Source organism: Arachis hypogaea, chromosome 17, assembly GCF_003086295.3.
Source record: "Arachis hypogaea cultivar Tifrunner chromosome 17, arahy.Tifrunner.gnm2.J5K5, whole genome shotgun sequence".
NCBI lineage: Eukaryota > Viridiplantae > Streptophyta > Magnoliopsida > Fabales > Fabaceae > Arachis > Arachis hypogaea.
Genome location: NC_092052.1, coordinates 106143603 through 106163325, shown reverse-complemented (window position 1 = coordinate 106163325; position 19723 = coordinate 106143603). Strand labels below are relative to the sequence as shown.

General features: G+C 32.6%; 1 protein-coding gene and 1 non-coding gene across 2 annotated transcripts; both read left to right on the top strand.

The window, feature by feature from the left end:
- Positions 1 to 202: 202 nt before the first annotated feature.
- LOC112767502 (small nucleolar RNA R71) lies at positions 203 to 310 on the top strand. Its single transcript, XR_003184944.1, has one exon. It is a non-coding gene; the product is annotated as a small nucleolar RNA R71 (small nucleolar RNA).
- Positions 311 to 11638: 11328 nt separating this feature from the next.
- On the top strand, positions 11639 to 18780 carry LOC112766720 (uncharacterized). Its single transcript, XM_025812613.3, has 14 exons — positions 11639 to 12069; positions 14916 to 15027; positions 15423 to 15535; positions 15844 to 15966; positions 16060 to 16265; positions 16358 to 16433; positions 16636 to 16722; positions 16821 to 16901; positions 17014 to 17046; positions 17255 to 17308; positions 17435 to 17476; positions 17675 to 17753; positions 17839 to 17909; positions 18389 to 18780. Exons 1-14 carry the CDS (start codon positions 11899 to 11901, stop codon positions 18443 to 18445), a joined length of 1305 nt encoding a protein of 434 aa, XP_025668398.1. The 5' UTR covers positions 11639 to 11898; the 3' UTR covers positions 18446 to 18780.
- The last annotated feature ends 943 nt before the right edge of the window (positions 18781 to 19723 follow it).

Here is a 19723-nt window from a genome sequence, read left to right as displayed (position 1 = left end):
CCTTCTTCTGAGGCGTCCCATTGCTCACAGGATTCCTCTCAGAAGTGTACATGAACTGGTTATTAGCAACCATGTCAATGAGTTCTTGAGCTTCTGCAGGCGTTTTCTTTAGGTGAATGGATCCACCTGCAGAAGTATCCAATGACATCTTAGCTAATTCAGACAGACCATCATAGAATATATCCAGGATGGTCCATTTTAAAAGCATGTCAGAAGGACACTTTTTGGTCAGTCCTTTGTATCTCTCCCAAGCTTCATAGAGGGATCCACCTTCTTTCTGTCTGAAGGTCTGAACATCCACTCTAAGCTTACTCAGCTTTTGAGGAGGAAAGAACTTGGCTAAGAAAGCCTTGACCAGCTTATCCCAAGAGTTCAGGCTATCTTTGGGTTGAGAGTCCAACCATACTCTAGCTCTGTCTCTTACAGCAAAAGGGAAAAGCATGAGCCTGTAGACTTCAGGATCTACTCCATTAGTCTTAACAGTATCACATATCTGCAAGAATTCAGTTAAGAACTGAAAAGGATCTTCAGATGGAAGTCCATGAAACTTGTAGTTCTGCTGCATCAGAGAAACTAATTGAGGTTTAAGCTCAAAATTGTTTGCTCCAATGGCAGGAATGGAGATGCTTCTTCCATGTAAATTGGAATTAGGTGCAGTAAAGTCACCAAACATCCTCCTTGCATTATTATTATTTTCAGCTGCCATCTCCTCTTCTTGTTCGAAAATTTCTAAAAGATGCTTGCTGGATTGTTGTAATTTAGCCTCTCTTAGTTTCCTTTTCAGAGTCCTTTCAGGTTCTGGATCTGCTTCAACAAGAATGTTCTTGTCCTTGCTCCTGCTCATATGAAAAAGAGGGACAGAAAAATAATAATAATAGGGGTCCTTTTTACCACAGTATAGAGGTCCCTATGTGAGTAGAAGAAAAGAAGAAGAAAAAATTCGAACACAGATGGAAGAGGGGGTTCGAATTTGGGTGAGATGAAGTGTTAGTAGATGAATAAATAAATAGAAGGAGATAAGAGAGAGAGAGAATTTTCGAAAATAATTTTTGAAAAAGAGTTAGTGATTTTCGAAAATAGTTTTTGAAAAAGGTTAGTAATTTTCGAAAATTAAAATGAACAATTAAATTAATTAGTTAATTAAAAAGAAATTTTGAAAAAGAGGGAAGATATTTTCGAAAATTAAAGAGAAAGAGAGTTAGTTAGGTAGTTTGGAAAAAGATAAGAAACAAACAAACAGTTAGTTAGTTAGTTGAAACAAAATTGAAAATCAATTTTGAAAAGATAAGAAGATAAGTTAGAAAGGATATTTTAAAATTAAATTTTGAAAAAGATAAGATAAAGAGATATTTTTGAAAAGATATGATTGAAATTAGTTTTGAAAAAGATTTGATTTTTAAAATCACAATTAATGACTTGATTCACAAGAAATCACAAGATATGATTCTAGAACTCAAAGTTTGAATCTTTCTTAACAAGCAAGTAACAAACTTGAAATTTTTGAATCAAAACATTAATTGATGATGTTATTTTCGAAAATTAGGAGATAAAGATAAGAAAAAGATTTTTGAAAAATATTTTTAAAATTTTCGAAAATAAATAAGAAAAATGAAAAAGATTTGATTTTTGAGAAAGATTTTGAAAAAGATAAGATTTTTAAATTGAAAATTTGATTTGACTCATAAAAACAACTAGATTTTAAAAAGTTTTGAAAAAGTCAACTCAAATTTTCGAAATTTATGAGTGAAAAAGGGAAAGATATTTTTTTTTTATTTTTGAATTTTTAATGATGAGAGAGAAAAACATGAAAAAGACTCAATGCATGAAAATTTTGGATCAAAACAATGAATGCATGCAAGAATGCTATGAATGTCAAGATGAACACCAAGAACACTTTGAATGTCAAGATGAACATCAAGAACTTATTTTTGAAAAATTTTTAATGCAAAAAAAACATACAAGACACCAAACTTAAAAATTTTTTATGTATAGACACTATGAATGCAAGAATGCATATGAAAAATAAGAAAAGACACAAAACATGAAAACATCAAGATCAAACAAGAAGACTTACCAAGAACAACTTGAAGATCATGAAGAACACTATGAATGCATGAATTTTTCGAAAAATGCAAGATGAATATGCAATTGACACCAAACTTTCAACTTGACTCAAGACTCAAACAAGAAACATGAAATATTTTTTATTTTTATGATTTTTTTATTTTTTTGGATTTTTGTATATTTTTTTCGAAAAAACATATAGGAAAAAGAAAATAAGGATTTCAAAATTTTTTAATATGAATTCCAGGAATCTTGTATTCTTAGTCTAAAGCTCCAATCCGAGGGTTAGGCATGGCTTAATAGCCAGCCAAACTTTAGTATGTAACTCAGACATGCCACGGCTGACATTCCAATTAACTTGCCTCTATGCTGATGGTTGGAAGCCCCTATCCAAAAGAATTAGACATGGCTTTACAGCCAGCCAGACTTCAACATGCTTCATGAAACTCTAGAATTCATTCTTAAAAATTCTGAAGAAAAATATATTTTTGAAAAGATTTATTTATTTATTTATTTTTTCGAAAACAGATGAGAAATTTTTGAAAGGTTTTTGAAAAATTTTTGAAAATAAAACAAAAAGAAAATTACCTAATCTGAGCAACAAGATAAACCGTCAGTTGTTCAAACTCGAACAATCCCCAGCAACGGCGCCAAAAACTTGGTGCACGAAATTGTGATCCCCGGCAACGGCGCCAAAAACTTGGTGCACGAAATTGTGATCTCAGGCAACGACGCTAAAAACTCTGTACGCACGTCTTAATAAATCGTTTCTCATTCACAACTTCGATACAACTAACCAGCAAGTGCACTGGGTCGTCCAAGTAATAAACCTTACGTGAGTAAGGGTCGATCCCACGGAGATTGTTGGTATGAAGCAAGCTATGGTCACCTTGTAAATCTCAGTCAGGCGGATATAAAATAGTTATGGAGTTTTCGAAAATACTAATAAATAAACAGAAAATAAAGATAGAAATACTTATGTATATCATTGGTGAGAATTTCAGATAAGTGTATGGAGATGCGTTCGTCCCTCTGAACCTCTGCTTTCCTGCTGTCTTCATCCAATCAGTCCTACTCCTTTCCATGGCTGGCTTTATGTAAGGACATCACCATTGTCAATGGCTACTTTTAATCCTCTCTAGAAAATGGTCCGATGCGCTGTCACTGCATGGCTAATCGTCTGGAGGCATCACCGTGGTCAATGGCTGCATCCTATCCTCTTGTGAAAATGGTCCAAATGCTCTGTCACAGCACGGCTAATCATCTGAGGTTCTCGATCATACTGGAATAGGATTCACCCTCCTTTTGCGTCTGTCACTACGCCCAGCACTCGCGAGTTTGAAGTTCGTCACAGTCATTCAATCCCAGAATCCTACTCGGAATACCACAGACAAGGTTTAGACTTTCCGGATTCTCATGAATGCCGCCATCAATCTAGCTTACACCACGAAGATTCTGATTAAGAGATCCAAGAGATAATCATTCAATCGAAGGTAGAACGGAAGTGGTTGTCAGGCACGCGTTCATAGGGAATGATGATGATTGTCACCTTCATCACATTCATGTTGAAGTGCGAATGAATATCTTAGAAGCGGAATAAGTTGAATTGAATAGAAAAACAGTAGTACTTTGCATTAGTCTTTGAGGAACAGCAGAGCTCCACACCTTAATCTATGGAGTGCAGAAACTCTACCGTATGAAAATACATAAGTGATAATGGTCCAGGCATGGCCGAATGGCCAGCCCCCATGAAAGTCTAAGATAGCATAAAACTGATCAAAGATGTCTAATACAATAGTAAAAAGTCCTATTTATACTAAACTAGTTACTATAGTTTACAGAAGTAAGTAATTGATGCATAAATCCACTTCCGGGGCCCACTTGGTGTGTGCTTGGGCTGAGCTTGAATATTACACGTGTAGAGGCCAATCTTGGAGTTGAACGCCAGTTTGTAATGTATTTCTGGCGTTCAACTCTGGCTTGTGACGTGTTTCTGGCGTTTAACTCCAGACAGCAGCGTAGAACTGGCGTTCAATGCCCTTTTACGTTATCTAAACTCGGCCAAAGTATGAACTATTATATATTTCTGGAAAGCCCTGGAGGTCTACTTTCCAACGCAATTGGAAGCGCGCCATTTTGAGTTCTGTAGCTCCAGAAAATCCACTTTGAGTGCAGGGAGTTCAGAATCCAACAGCATCAGCAATCCTTCTTCAACCTCTGAATCTGATTTTTGCTCAAGTCCCTCAATTTCAGCCAGAAAACACCTGAAATCATAGAAAAACACACAAACTCATAGTAAAGTCCAGAAATGTGAATTTAACATAAAAACTAATGAAAATATCCCTAAAAGTAACTAGATTCTACTAAAAACATACTAAAAACAATGCCAAAAAGCGTATAAGTTATCCGCTCATCATTGGGCGCAGTGACACTGTGTAAAAGGATAAGGGTCCTATTCCGACGCTAGTGAGAATCGAGAGATGATTAGCCGTGCGGTATCTGTACCTGGTATTTTTCATCCGAGACGAGAAATCTGACAGTTGATTAGCCGTGCAGAGATCGTACCTGGTATTTTTCATCCGAGAGGATCATACAACTTGCCATGAAAGGGAGCACGCATGATTGGAAGAAGACAATAGGAAAGCAGAGGTTCAGAAGCAACAAAGCATCTCCAAACGCTTATCTGAAATTTCCACCAATGAATTACATAAGTATCTTTATTTTATTTTATGTTTTATTTATCTTTTAATTATCAAAATCTCATAACCATTTGAATCCGCCTAAATGAGATTTACAAGATGACGATAGCTTGCTTCAAGCCGACAATCTCCGTGGGATCGACCCTTACTCACGTAAGGTATTACTTGGACGACATAGTGCACTTGCTGGTTAGTTGTGCGGAGTTGTGAAAAGTGTGAATCACAATTTTGTGCACCAATGTACCTGTCAGTGAGGTCTGCTAGGACGTGGGTCTGGAGGAGGCTGCGGGTGAGGAGAGGGATCCTATGACTGAGGTGGTAGTTGCGGAGGTAGTGAATGATGAGGGACAACATAACTGTCTGAGTAAGGCACTGGTGCATATGGATGGGGCTGATCCTGAGGCTGAGTAGGGGGACGACACGGAGGTGGCGGCATTGGCTGTGATGCCGTCATCAAAAGGCCATAGTCAACTGATGGTGGGGTAGCATACTGGGCACCGTGTCAGAGGTGTGTGCCGTATGAGGTGCTAGACCCTGGTGAAGTGTATAAAACCCAATCTATGGTAGACATAGAGTAGACGAATGCTGTGAACATGCCCAATGCTCTGTTCCCTGCTCGTGCGAAATTGGTCGGCAAGTCGCTGCATCGTGTGATGATCGATAGCCCAAATCTGGAATGCTTCCTCGACCATTGATGCCTCGTGATGACTGATGGATTCTCCGAGGTCATGCCCTCCAGGAAGGGCAGTATCCCAAGCGTCCCAACCTGCCTGTGAATGTGAACTCGATGGTGAAGGTGGTGGTGGTGGTAGAGGTGGAGGAGGGGGTAGTGGAGGCAGTGAGTCATCCTGGTCACCTGAAAAATCACTGTGCTCCTCCTGTCGGTGATACTCAGCCTCTTTCTCGGACTCCACATCCAAGCACTCACTGCGAGGCCTGACCCTGTCCTTTCGTGGTCATCGATGCTCTCTGACATCTCTATCTCTCTTGGTAGGCCTCCAGGTGTCTGCCTGAACCTCCCTGGCATGCCGACGATGGTCAGACACATCTCAGGGAAGGTGCAGGACGTCTCTCAGCTAGCTGGCAATAGGTTGAACGTCACCGGGTAAGTGGAACAGCCTGGGGTCAACAAGCACATGCTGCCCTGATAGGCGTCTAACGCGGTAAGCTTACTGGTACTAATTCCAGTACTCCTAACTAGGTCGATAGTCTGTAAATGGCTAAATGGAGATTCGATGTCCCTCCTCAAACCAAGCCCTCCAACCATCGTACCACTTCTGGGGCTTGGTAGGCCACCATACGTCCTCACCCCAACTTGTGGTGGTCAAGAACCTATCGATGTTGACTGGGGCCACTAGCACCAGCTGCTGCCACCAAATTGGCGCTTCACCCGGTCAACATGGTGAAACTTAACGATGTTGAAACAGACGAGGAGAACAATAGACATCTATTTCTCCCACTTTTCCTCATCCTTCAGCCATAGCGGGCAGAGGTCCTGTAGTGTAAGGTCGTCGTACGGAATCCACAGGAACTACGACAAATGTTGTAAAATAATCATCAGTAATACGTACTAAAACATCATAAGTAATTCATGCTAGTATAACTGAATAAAAGAATCTCGCTTGCCTCATCTCATTATAACTTATCCAAGCCCCGACATCATCGGAGGACTCTCTGCTCGTGCTAGTCCCTACTCTGCTGTGCCATACTTATCAACCTGTAGATATTTGCAAGAATAATAATGATTCAATTTATCGAACATCATATTGAATTACATAAACGAGAAGAAGAAAACCATAAGTAATGGTTATCTAGCAGCCATAGGGTACATATAAACCCGTCACTTAGGTAGACACCACTGAAGAAATTTCTGGTATATCTAAGAGACTAGCAGCGTAGTGCATCCTGCGATATTTGTGGTGCCTCAATGTGATACACTGCATAGGGAATGGTATGTCTATGCAAGCACCGCTGAAGGCTAAGACAGAGCACGACACCTCTGAAAGTCCTCAAGCAGTGGCAGCCACCGGAGATGTACTTGGTTTTTTGACTTGTCAGTGATCAGGTAACCTCCAATCATCAGAAGTATGTAGCATCTCGTGTACTGTCGGAGGGTGTTTGGATCATGGGTATCGAGCATCTGCCGGAGTCACTCCTGAAGCCATGTCAACTTGAGGGAGAAAGACCCCTTCATCCGCGCACCCTGCTGCTGAACTACAGGAAGCTTGGCACCAAGTAGCCACTCCACCAACTCCCAGGCCTCGGTCCCATATCATGTGTGAAAATCCCAAAAAACACCTACCCACTGGCTCTCCATGCGTGCATAACCCAAGGTGGTACGCAACGTCCTGCAAGTCATGGTGACTCACTCCATGACAGGTGAACAGTGTGGGTCTTAGGACATCATCCTTCACAAATGCTATGATCAGGAAGTTGTCAAATACAAAATGTCTGAGTGGCACCGTATCGCCAAAACCAGCTTCCCTCAAGTAGGGGACAATAGCGTCCGATTGTGCAAGTATTTGACTCACTCGTCTCGGAAGGAGTAGGCGAGGCCTATCATAAAAATAAATTTTGATAAGAAATATATAAAGCTCTAGCTCTATCAAAATTAACAAAATTAATAAACATATAAAGGTTAACATAATAATTTAACTAATAAATAAATTAATTTAACAAATAACTAGAAATATTTATTTAATAAATTAATTTAAATAAAAATATTTACTTAAATAATTAATAACTAAATTAGTAAACATCTACTTAATTAATTAACTTAAATAATATTTAAATAATTATTAACTAAATTAATAAATATCAAATAAATATATTAATTTAAATAAAGACATTTACTTAAGTAATTAATAATTAAATTAATAAATATCTACTTAATAAATTAATTTAAATAAAATCATTTACTTAAATAGTTAGTCACTAAATTAATAAACATTGAATTAATATGTTAACTTAAATAACAATATTTACTTAAATAATTAATAACTAAATTAATAAAAATTTATTTAATAAATTAACTTAAATAAAAATATTTATTTAAATAAATAATCACTAAATTAATAAACATCGTGTTAATATATTAATTTAAATAAAGATACTTACTTAAATAATTAATAACTAAATTCATAAACATATACTTAATAACTTAATTTAAATAAAAACAAAATTAAATTAAAATTTACCTAAAAATTAATTTTACTAAAACCTAAAATCATATCCTATCAGTTAACTCTTATTAACAATGCATTCGCCCACCTAACATATATTGTGTATTAGTTTTTATAAAAGTATCCTAAACATAGCTACACATACATGCTCTAACATAAACATAAAAAAAAAAAAGACTAACCTTGAAGTCAACTGCCTTAGTGATGTGCCATGTTGCGTTCAGTTGGTTAATGTTCGGATAACGTGCATCTGTGCGCATCATAATAGTCGAGTAATTCGATAATATGATTAGAAAATGGTAGAAGTTGGAGAAAAGTTGAAGAAATAGGACAAATGTCTATCTAAAGGGCGCTATAAACAAATTATATATATAGGCCGCATCCTCTCTTATCTCGTTTACAGTATAAATGAAATAAGATTACATGTATCTTGTTTACACTGTCAACGAGATAAGGTTGTTACACATCATATGTACAAATGTGATTATATGTCGTTTTCACTCTTATCTCGTTTACAGTGTAAATGAGATACATCTAATCTTATTTTGTTATTGTAAACAAGATAAGACATATGATGGATTTTCATAAAAATGCTAGAAATTGTATATTTTGGTAAATAAAATATTTATTTTATTTATTTAAAAAAAATTTCCACAAATTAGAGGGTTCGAGTACAAAAATTAGAGGGTCTGATTTTTGGATATCTTTCGAAAATCGAAAGATTCAATTTCTACTCTCTAAATTAAATCGTTCCATATTTTAGAAAGATACAACAACAATTCACAAATTAAAAAAATTTCATGGTTAGTACCTATTGAACCGCTAGTATATATAATATATAATTATAGTAATTTATTGGTCTTAGTTGATTCAAATTTTTCAGTTGGTCTCCTTTTCATATATATATATATATGAGCTTTATTTAAGGGGTCTATTGCTAGTCATTGGGTTGTGATTATATATTTATATATACTCTTTGTCTCAAGTCTTAACCAGATTTTCAAATTTTTGGTCTCAAGGTTATACTTGGAACATTGGGCCTTTTCCCAAGCTTGGTAGTGGGCCATATTTGGGTGTATGAATTGTCTTTTTCAACTTCTAAACCCACCATTTTTATAAAAAAAAAAAGTCACCATTAATGCAGCTTGATATCACTTAAACAAAGTATCAATTTTCAGACCCAAAAACTATCAATTATTTATCAAGAAAAAAAGTTATCACTTACAAAGTCTTGTACTCAAAAATGGCCCTCTAATTATAAGACATTCCAACCCACGTATATTTTTCTTAAGAGGATTATTGAAAGGAGAGAAAAAGTAGTGCTAGGATATAGTAATGTCATATAGTAATTAATCGAATAAGGTACTTGATCAGTTGATTAATTCACTCTAATTTACAATTCAAAGTTTTCGTTACTGTGAGCAATGCTCGATATGTCACTTGCAAAAGTAATACTGTAATACGATACCGGTCACCAAATTATTAAAGGTCATATCGTACTTATGCTTCCCATCATTGGGATGAAAAGATAGCAGCGGGCTCTAAAAAAACTGGATAAGATATGGAAGCTTTGATGAAGGAATAACAAAATGATTATTTGTTTTTCAAACAAATATTATCATTGGTCTCATATTTGGTAACATCATCTTTGCTTTTAAATGCTTACTAGTTAGTCACACGTTAAAATTTTCGATTGCTACTTGCATAAAAATATTTTTATATAAAAATAATAGTTAAGATATTCATGTATATTATATTAAAAATATTATATGTATACACACTATATATATATATATATATATATGGAGAGTTCTCTGGTGACCAAAGAAGTAGTGGTCAAAGGTGACAAAAAATTAACCCACAAATAAGAGGTTGACATGTAGAATGGTTGATTATAATAAGAATCATTTTAAAAATATGTTTTTGTGAGTTACATTAAAACAAGAGCCATAGTTTTCACAAATTTTCAAAAAAAAATTTGTAGGCCTTCGACAATGTAGACAAAAAATGAGAAAAGCTAAATTATAAGAAAAAATAAAAAAAATATAAATACACCGAAAAAAAGATATAAACAAAAAACTGTGCAATTAATAAAAATGAGAAACCAAGTAAAAAAATAAAAAATAAGAAACTACGACATTAATTTAAAGTTTATAAAAAAATCTTATTATTTTTTGTTATTTTTAAATTTACTTAATTGAATTCCAAACCAACAAATTGAGTAAATTTTTTGTCGGTTTATTTATATTTTTCTTGTTTTTTTCTTATAATTTAGTTTTTCCCATTTTTTTGTCTAGATTGTCGAAGGCCCACAAAATTTTTTTTGAAAATTTGTGAAAATTATAACTCCTTGTTTTAATGTAATTCACAAAAACATACTTTTAAAATGATTCTTATTATAATCAACCATTCCACATGTTAACCTTTTATTTGTGGGTCAATCTTTGGCCACCCTTGACCACTACTGCCTTAGTCACCAGAGAACTATATATATATATATATATATATATATATATAGAATAAAATCACAAAATAAAAAAGATAGTAATAAAAAAATGAATTTGAATATTCAATAGGAGTAATATATTTAAATTTATAAATTTTATTAATCTATTAAATTTCGAATATATATATATATATATATATATAAATATATTATTAATATATTTTCAATAAATATATGTACTATTTTAACTTATTTAATAGTTAATTTTTTGTTTATACCTAATATAATTAATACTATATTAAATAATTTAATTAAATATATTAAATCATCTATAATTTTCAATTATCATTTACATGTAAAGATATTTTTTATATGAATAATCACTTAAATTATGATTATTATGCTTTTCATCATGGCTAACTCCTCTCTCGCCGAAGTTAGATTTTTTAAATAAAGAAACTAAATAATAATTAGATACTCAATGCTATCTAATGATTCTATTCTATGTTATTTTCCCTACGCTATCTAATCTAATGCTTTTGATACAACAGGTTGAAAAAGGCAAAAGAAATAAACATGCAACAAGTATACATGATGTATTCCTAATCCAACGTCTCCTAATACATTTATACATGCAAGTATCGTGGGGTCCAATTTGACCATTTTGGACGCCTGTTGGAAAATGGATGCACTGCATCAAACTTGCACGCTTCGAGGCGTAAGTTAATCCTACAAATTTCATACTATCTTTCAAGCTACGCATCCCCCATTTTTGTCGCCTATGTAGTTTCTCCCCCGTGAGTTACAGCCCAATTAGTAGTAGAAGCTTAAAATGAACAATAATAGTGCGATTATATTGTTCAAAAATCAATTTCATCACTAATGAGAAAGTGTATCTTTAACACTTATTATTATTATTGAACCCTTTGGAACCTAGTTATATCTATATATTAGTTGACAGTTCACCACGATTTGATGCACCACATGAGAAAAAGGATTAGGAAGGAACACCTATCTCTGTCGTCCTTTCCGGTTTTTTAGTATATTTAATTCAATCATATTACGTATACATTAAAATCAGTCACTAATATAATATATATGTTAAAATATAAAATATATATTAAAAATAAATTAAACAATACATATATTTATATACAAATATATAGTGATTAATTTTAGTAACTATTTTAGTATACAAATAATATTTTTTTTTTATTTAATTTGTCTCCGTTTGACATGCAAATCGCGATATTTCACGTAAAGCAATCGCAAGTATACACTACGCTTGCTCCTATTATTAATAATTGAAGTGATTAACTACTCTATGTGACCCTACTCACAATCACAAATATACACGCACAAATGTGATATATAAAGAGCTGGTGGCTTTCCCAGTAAGACAGACAGATAGGAAGCTTTGTTAAATCAAAGGAATTGAAGCTGAGAGATCAATAAAGAAAGGGCTCTACTATAGTGTTAGTGCGTGGGAGAGAAAAATAATATAATTATGGATAAATTGTATTTGTATGGGTTGAGCCACCTCTTTATGACGGTTTTTCTTCATAACTTCTCCACTCATATGGTAATACCAGCCATCACGGATGTAACCATGGCGGCACTCTGTCCCGGAGAGGATGAATGCTCCCTTGCCATCTACCTCACTGGTTTTCAACAAGCGGTTAGTTACCAACCATCATAATTCCCTCTCTTCCTTTCTTCACCCTCATCACCAGTATTCATCAATAATGCATATGCACTTGGTAGTTATTATCTCTGCTGTAGGCGTATACATATTCAGAACGAGAAATGTCAAGTGACTAACATTTTTTCTTTGTTTTTGTCTTACATTTAAATAAACATTAGCCAATTTTCTTCTTCTTAACTATGCCACTGGCAAATATTATTGTCGTAAGCAAAGCTGCTAATTCAGATATTTAAAGCCTTCAATTCAATCTTAAATCTCTTCCCTTTTTGGGAGGAGAATTGAATCTGATTACTTATCTAATAACAGTTTTTAATTAAAACTGGCAATGCAAAACGTTAACGTCAAAAGCGAGGAAACCAATAGGAACTGCTAAGCAACAAATAAACCCCATTTATCATCACATTTCACAACAAATTAGGAAAGTGTTGTATATAGAAATTCAAAATTACTTAGTTTTCTTTAATTTCTTTTCGAGAAAAGCTGAAAGACTAGCAGTCTAATAGAATTGTTTTTGTCCTCTATCAATCCAATTCTTTTAGTCTAATAATTTAATAATATATTTTTATCCCACACTTTAAATATTGTTAACTAAGGATTAACCAAAATGATAAATTCTATTAGTTCTTTAGTATTTTTTCTTTTTTTCCTTTTTTTTTTATATTACTTGAGTGAATACTTGTCATACCGGTCTTAATTATTTTCAAATGCTACAAGAGCATCATCTTTCTGCGTGGAGGTTTTGTTATGTAGAAAAATTTATAGGTGTAATGATAGACTGGTAGGTGAAATTTAATTTGCATGCAGTACACAACACTTGCAGAACCCTTTACGTATGTAATATTTACTATGAATGTAGCTTAAATTAAAAATAAAATCAGATTTTTGTGTTGTTCTTGTTTCAATTTTGAGAAACTCTGTATAACAATGTTAAGAAAAAAAAAAAAGAACAGAGTCAATAAATCAATATAGTTCAGTTGAACGTTATATTAATAATAAAAGATACTATGTAAATTTGTTAATCGACAAACAAAAATGTTTGATAATTAAAAAAGATTAGTAAAAAAAGTTAAAATTTATTTTATTTAGTATTTATTAACTTTAACAATAATTAATAATACTAAATAAAATAAATTCGAACATTTTTTAATTTCTAAAGGATACATTTATTTTATGCAGGATGAACTAAACATGTAAAGTATTATTTATTAAAAGATTATAATTTGCTAGTGAAAATTACATAAGCACTTGATAACAAATAGTTCAACAAATATTATTGTTTAATAACATTCATTATAGAGAATATGTCAGATTGTTTGTACAACTTTTTAAATTAAATGTGAACTGAGTCGATGAATTGATGGGTAGCCTACTTCAAATGTATTGGGCAGTGGGCAGCAATAATTGTTCTAATAGACTTTTGCACCTCAATAAGACGATCACATTTGTTTAGAAAGAGTTAACGTGATAGTGTGCCTTCATCTGTTTGTCCTTACTCAACTAAAGAAACTTCCTTCTCGTCATCGCGTGTCTTGGAGTGTTCATTAGGAGCTCAATCTTAAACTAACATGTCCTAGTTACCCCGCCAAAGAAACTTCCTTCCCATCCATGTTTAGGAGTATTCATTTGCCCCCCGTTCTTTTCTCAGTTTAATTTTTTTTATTAAGTAATTTTTTTCAATCAATATTAATTAATTTTTTAAACTTTTTTATTTATTTTAAATTTAGACTATAAATCATAAATTTTTAATTTTAAAAGTAATTAATATTAACTAACTGAAAATTAATTTTCTATACTTTCTCTTATTTATTTGGTCAATAGCTCTTTCTTTTTTCTTTTGTTTTTGTTGGCCTATTTTTCAGTGAGATGCGCTGTGACTTATATTCCTAATGCCTCCAGTTTCTTTGGCCTTTTCAATTATTCGATTTTCTTGTCTTACACGTTATACGTGAATTGTGAGCCTTGTTTTTTTCAAGGGGAAGCTTCTCTATTTTTGGTACATTTATAATATTACAATATAAGAAATTGTTTTTAGAATACTGGTATTTCATTAGTTATAGTCATTGATCTCGATGATAAAAAATATATATGATATGAAATAATTGAAATCAACGATTAAAATGACAAAAATACTGATATTTTAAAAATATTTAATTTTTTTATAATATATGATAAAAAATTTTATGTAGTCTTTATATAAAGTTATTAGTTAATAATTATTAAATAATTTAATATATTTAATTAAATTATTATCTAACATCTCTCGATTATTAAATTCATATAAAAAATTAAAAATAACTGTACATATATATATATATATATATCATCCACTGTAAACACCGTACCACACAGGCTTTGTGATTTTTGTCACTTTCTGTGGCCTGTATGAATTGGGCAAATTATTGGATCAATCAATAGCAGGAAGTTGCCAATAATTCTCATTGGGCCCAATGAAACTTTAACTTAAACACATAATGGATCCAACGAAAAAGATGACAACAAAAATATAACTGAAAAATTAAGTGAATTGTGAAATACAGTGTACCCTTTTGTGCCTCAAACAGACATTGTCTGACAGAAAAAAAAAAAAAAAAAAACCCAGCATTGCATTGCTTTTACGAAAGGATAACAATAACAAAAGTTTTTAAATAAATGCAAAGTTACCACTAAATGGTTTTAGAAAACTATCTTTTGTTGAAGAATATAGTATTAAAATATACTCTCTTCGATGGTTTGAAATAAAGTATGGTAGTTTACATTTACATGAATGTGCAGTACTTTATATCCTTCTGTGGGGAAACAAAAATATGTGATGTGTGCAGATGGTAGGACTTGGAACGCTTGTGATGATGCCACTCCTGGGTAATCTCTCAGATAAATATGGGAGGAAGACCATTATCACACTGCCCATGATCCTCACAATTATTCCAATAGGTACCTTTCTCACAAATTCATTCCGTTTGCATTTGATTAAATTAGTCAACATTTTTTTTTTAAAAAGTAAGCTCCAATATTTTAAAATTATAGAAGCATTTATAACTTTTAAACGACATGTATTATCTTTTTTTGATAAATGAACTTTTTTAATTTTTTTTCTCTAGTGTAATCTTTTATTATACATCTTTTGCCACATATTTTTTATTATATTTAAAAGAATATATATTAAAAATTACATTTTATCAATACTATTTGCTACAAAAAATTGAGAGAATCTATTCTAATTTTTTTGCCATATGAGAATTGCTTGGTAAATAAAGACAAAATAAAAAGCATAAACATGTGGCCTTAATGATTTCATTTATAATAATTTGGTGTTGACAATTTTACAGGTATATTATCTTATAGCAGGACGAAAGAATTTTTCTACGTATACTATGTCTTTAAGATTCTCATTTCCATGGTTTGCGACGGAAGCGTTCCTTGCCTCGCCCTGGCTTATGTGGTACTTTTCTTGCTATTTTCCGTGCACATGCTTAGATTCATTTAGAGGAATGGTAGAATTAGCCATAATGTTTAAAAAAATAGGTTAAAGTATTTTGTTAGATTATTAAACTAGAAGAATTAAATTAATAGTTAAAAGTGATAGACAAAAAATAATAAATTTTGATTGTATTCTAATATTTTTTTTAAGATCACAAATTCACATGTAAATATCTCTCTTTAAAAAATAAAAACTACTAAAATAATTTTAATTTTAAAATTATATATCAATTTTGCTGTTTATTACTTTCCCGCCATTTTGATTTTCAGGCAGATAACGTAACAGAAGGTCGACGCGCCACCGCGTTTGGGATTCTTTCGGGAATAGGCTCCGCCGCCTTCGTCTGCGGCACTCTTTCAACTCGCTTCCTCTCTGCTGCCCAAACTTTCCAGGTTCTTCATCTTGCTTCAGAATTTTTTTTATCTCTCTCTCTGTTTTCAATTGCGTCAAATTCTGAATTATTTATTTTAATTTGGTTCGATTAGGTTTCCACTCTTGTGGCGGTGATTGCAGCAGTGTACATGTTAGTTTTCCTTCGGGATTCGATTATCGATGAGAATAATCTTTCTACCCCAATCCTTACGGCAGAAAAGCCCGCCGCCACTAAAATTGAAGCAAAACCGAAAAGCAATGTGCAACTGTTTCAAGCTTTGCGATCTCTGCAAGACCTAGCTTCCTTCCTCACTGGCAGGTTCAATTTGCCGTTTCTCATTCCTCTTCGCACGTGATGTCTTTTTGGAACATCAATTATATTATCTCTGTTTTTTTCATCGTGATTTGCAGCTTGACTATTACTCAAGCAGCAATTGTTGCGTTCTTCAGCAACCTTGCAGATGCTGGTCTTCATGGTTCAATGCTGGTATTTTTCTAATTAATTTTCTTATTATCCTTTTTTTTTCTTGTGGAGTATGCATGTGAACCCCTATAAAATGTAGTATTATTTCATTTCATTAGTAATTTGGCAAGTTTACGATAAAAAAGGAAAAAATTTTAATTAATTAGAACAAGGTACCGAAGTATAGTCTGAGATGATAACATTTTTTTCCCCATTTCCTGTGCAGTATTACTTAAAGGCTCAGTTTCATTTTGACAAGAATCAGTTTGCTGACTTGATGGTCATTTCTGGGGTTACAGGGACTGTGTCACAGGTAATTTTGCATTGCAATATTTCAGTCCTTTATCTATATTGAGTTTTCGTATTCTCTTGATATAAATAGTTCTTGAGTTTCTTGATTAATTGTCCCAGCTTGTTCTTATGCCCATTTTGGCCCCAATTCTGGGAGAGGCAAGACTTCTTTCAATTGGACTGTTTTTCGGCTGTATTCATGTAAGATTCTTTTTTCTTTCCTTTTTTTCCGCTATTGTTTTTGATGAAATTATAAAAAGAAAATTTCACTTGTTTATAATGTTCTGAACTAGCAATGTGGAATGAAATGCAGATGTTCCTTTACAGCATAGCATGGTCCTCGTGGGTATTTATTCCAACTCTATTGCTAATTACAACTTGGTTTCTGTTAAATAAGTTTTTAATTATGTAATTTTTTAGTATAAGTGTAAGTGAAATCAATAACAGTTCTTTGATTAATTTTACATGTATATGTCCCCAGTATCCCTATCTTCCCCACCTTTATGTGGTATTGATATTAATAATGGTAATAGCTTATGTCTAAATGCTGACAGGTTCCTTATGCTTCTGCCATGTTCTCAATAGTATACGTTTTTGCACAGCCCTGTGTAAGTTTCTTTTTTATTTAATCTTTCTTTACTATCCTTTGAACAGATAAATTTTTTCCCTTGACTTCCAATGAAATGTATGATTAAAACATAGTCTTGAGTTATGTTTATTTTGTCTTAATGCAGATACGGAGCATAGTCTCTAAACAAGCTGGTTCTCATGAGCAGGTACTGTTTTTCAGAGTATTTGTTATATTTCCGTAAAGGAGGAGAAAAGAGCTTAGTTTTGCTTGATAAAAATGCTATGTGCTTACTGCTTAGTCTATTTCTTTTGTCCTTCTTTTTTTTTTTTTTTTTATTTAAGTAGATACTAGATATCCTGGAATTATTTCAGTGCATTTCTTCTCACGTGCCTTTTCTTTTCAGGGAAGGGCTCAGGGTTGCATTTCGGGCATATGTTCAGTTGCACATATTGCTTCTCCCTTGGTTTTCTCTCCATTGACGGGTGAGGGGAATGTTATTAATCATTTCCTGTTTTGTTCAATTAACTATTGAGTTTTATTAATAAGCACTTTCTCCTCAATTTTCAGCTCTTTTCCTATCTGAAAAGGCACCTTTTAATTTTCCTGGCTTCAGCATAATGTGCATTGGATTTGCTTCGGTAAGAACTTCAATGGAAATGCTGTACATATATATGTATTATATTTTGAATGCATGTAGATAGTAATTAGTCTTGTCAGATGGTGATATAACTAAACTATGATGATCCAATCACAAAGTATATCAATAGAATGATTCACCTTTCTAATATTAAACAGAGGCCACGATTGGACCCTAGATATCGTTACTAAATTGGGTAAATTGAATTAGTGTTTATGGGCTATGGCTGTACATATAGAATCCTCAGATATAACTCTTCCAAAGGGTTTCTGCCTTGCTTTTCAGGCTAGGCGGCACCTATATTAATTTGTTTTAAGGGTAAAATGCAACACTACAATATTCTTCTGAGGGGAACACACATATAATTTTTGAAGCATATTTTGACCAGTTTGTGTTTTTACTATATTTTCACGTGTTTTGTACATGGTTTCATTTACATTTATTTTTAGTTTTTACTTTGAATCGAATTTTCTCTTGCAGATGATATCTTTTGCTCAAAGTCTGATGGTGAAAGTGGTTCCTACCATTTTGAGTTGAAGGACAAATATTAATTGGGTCCCTAATATTAGTGATCGTAAATATTTACTCAACATGGAACGACTCATTTCCTCCGGCTATGCATTTGACGAGGAAGCAAGATGTTGAAGTCTGTTCCTAGAACTGGAATTATAGCATATTTTATAGGCTTTTCTAGTTTAGCACCATTGTATTGCTTTGGTTCGTCTATATGGCCTTTTTTAGATCAAAAGATACCAAGGTAAATTTTGATTTTTACAGTTATTGACATTTTGATATCTTGTTACACAATTTGGAAATACTAATCAAAATATGTGCAAGTGAAAATGTGAAATATATATGTCTACTGGTGTAAATCTTCCCTCTTGATCTTGATTTATTGGTATGGTTTTTTCCAACGATGACATTCGCTAAGAGGTAGATTCAAAAGGTACCAAATGGAGACGTATGCTCTGGGAAAAAGAGTTTATGAAATCTAGCTATGAAAATGTTTTAATCAGTAACAATGTTATTCGAATCCTGTTTAGATGTTCACATCTCATTTTTACAGATAAAAAGTATAAATTTAAACTGTGTTTTAGGTGCACTTTTATCCATATTTTACATATTTATATCAAAATAAAAGTGTAGAATATATTTTTAATCAATATTGCCTATAGAGTGATAAAAAAAAACTTTAAAGCTTAAATCTATAAAAAAAAATATATATTTTTGTTATATTGAATAATAGAAAATTTAACTTTCTCCTCTTTTAAAGAGTGTAACAAAAATTGTAGAGATTAACTCAACCAAATAATCACAGAGAGTCAGGTTGAACTCATAAAGAAAAAAAAAATGCTGTGTAAACACGAAATTTACTAAGAAATTTTGGAACTAACAAGGGCGTCAAACTGTTGACTGTTTTTCATTTCAAATAACGGCGCGAAAGATCCGCTCTAGGGGAGCTTTACGGGGAGGTTGCCTTAACGCCATTGCCAGCACAGTATTTGACCTTATAAGTTATAAGAGCCGCCTGAGGAAAAAAAAAATATCAAAAGAATATTGGTTAGAAATTTAGAATAATGATCCATAATGTCTTTTATTAAACCTCCAGCTCAACTATATAACTTGATTGACTAACCAAAACGAGTCAAAGAATCTACCAAATAAACAACTAATAATTATTTTTTTTTTTACTTCTTCCTCTGTTAAAAATAAAAAATTTCAACAAATATAAATAAATAATAAAAAATTAATTATTTATATAAAATATATATTAAAATATAAAATTTATATAAAAAATAAAATAATATATATAAT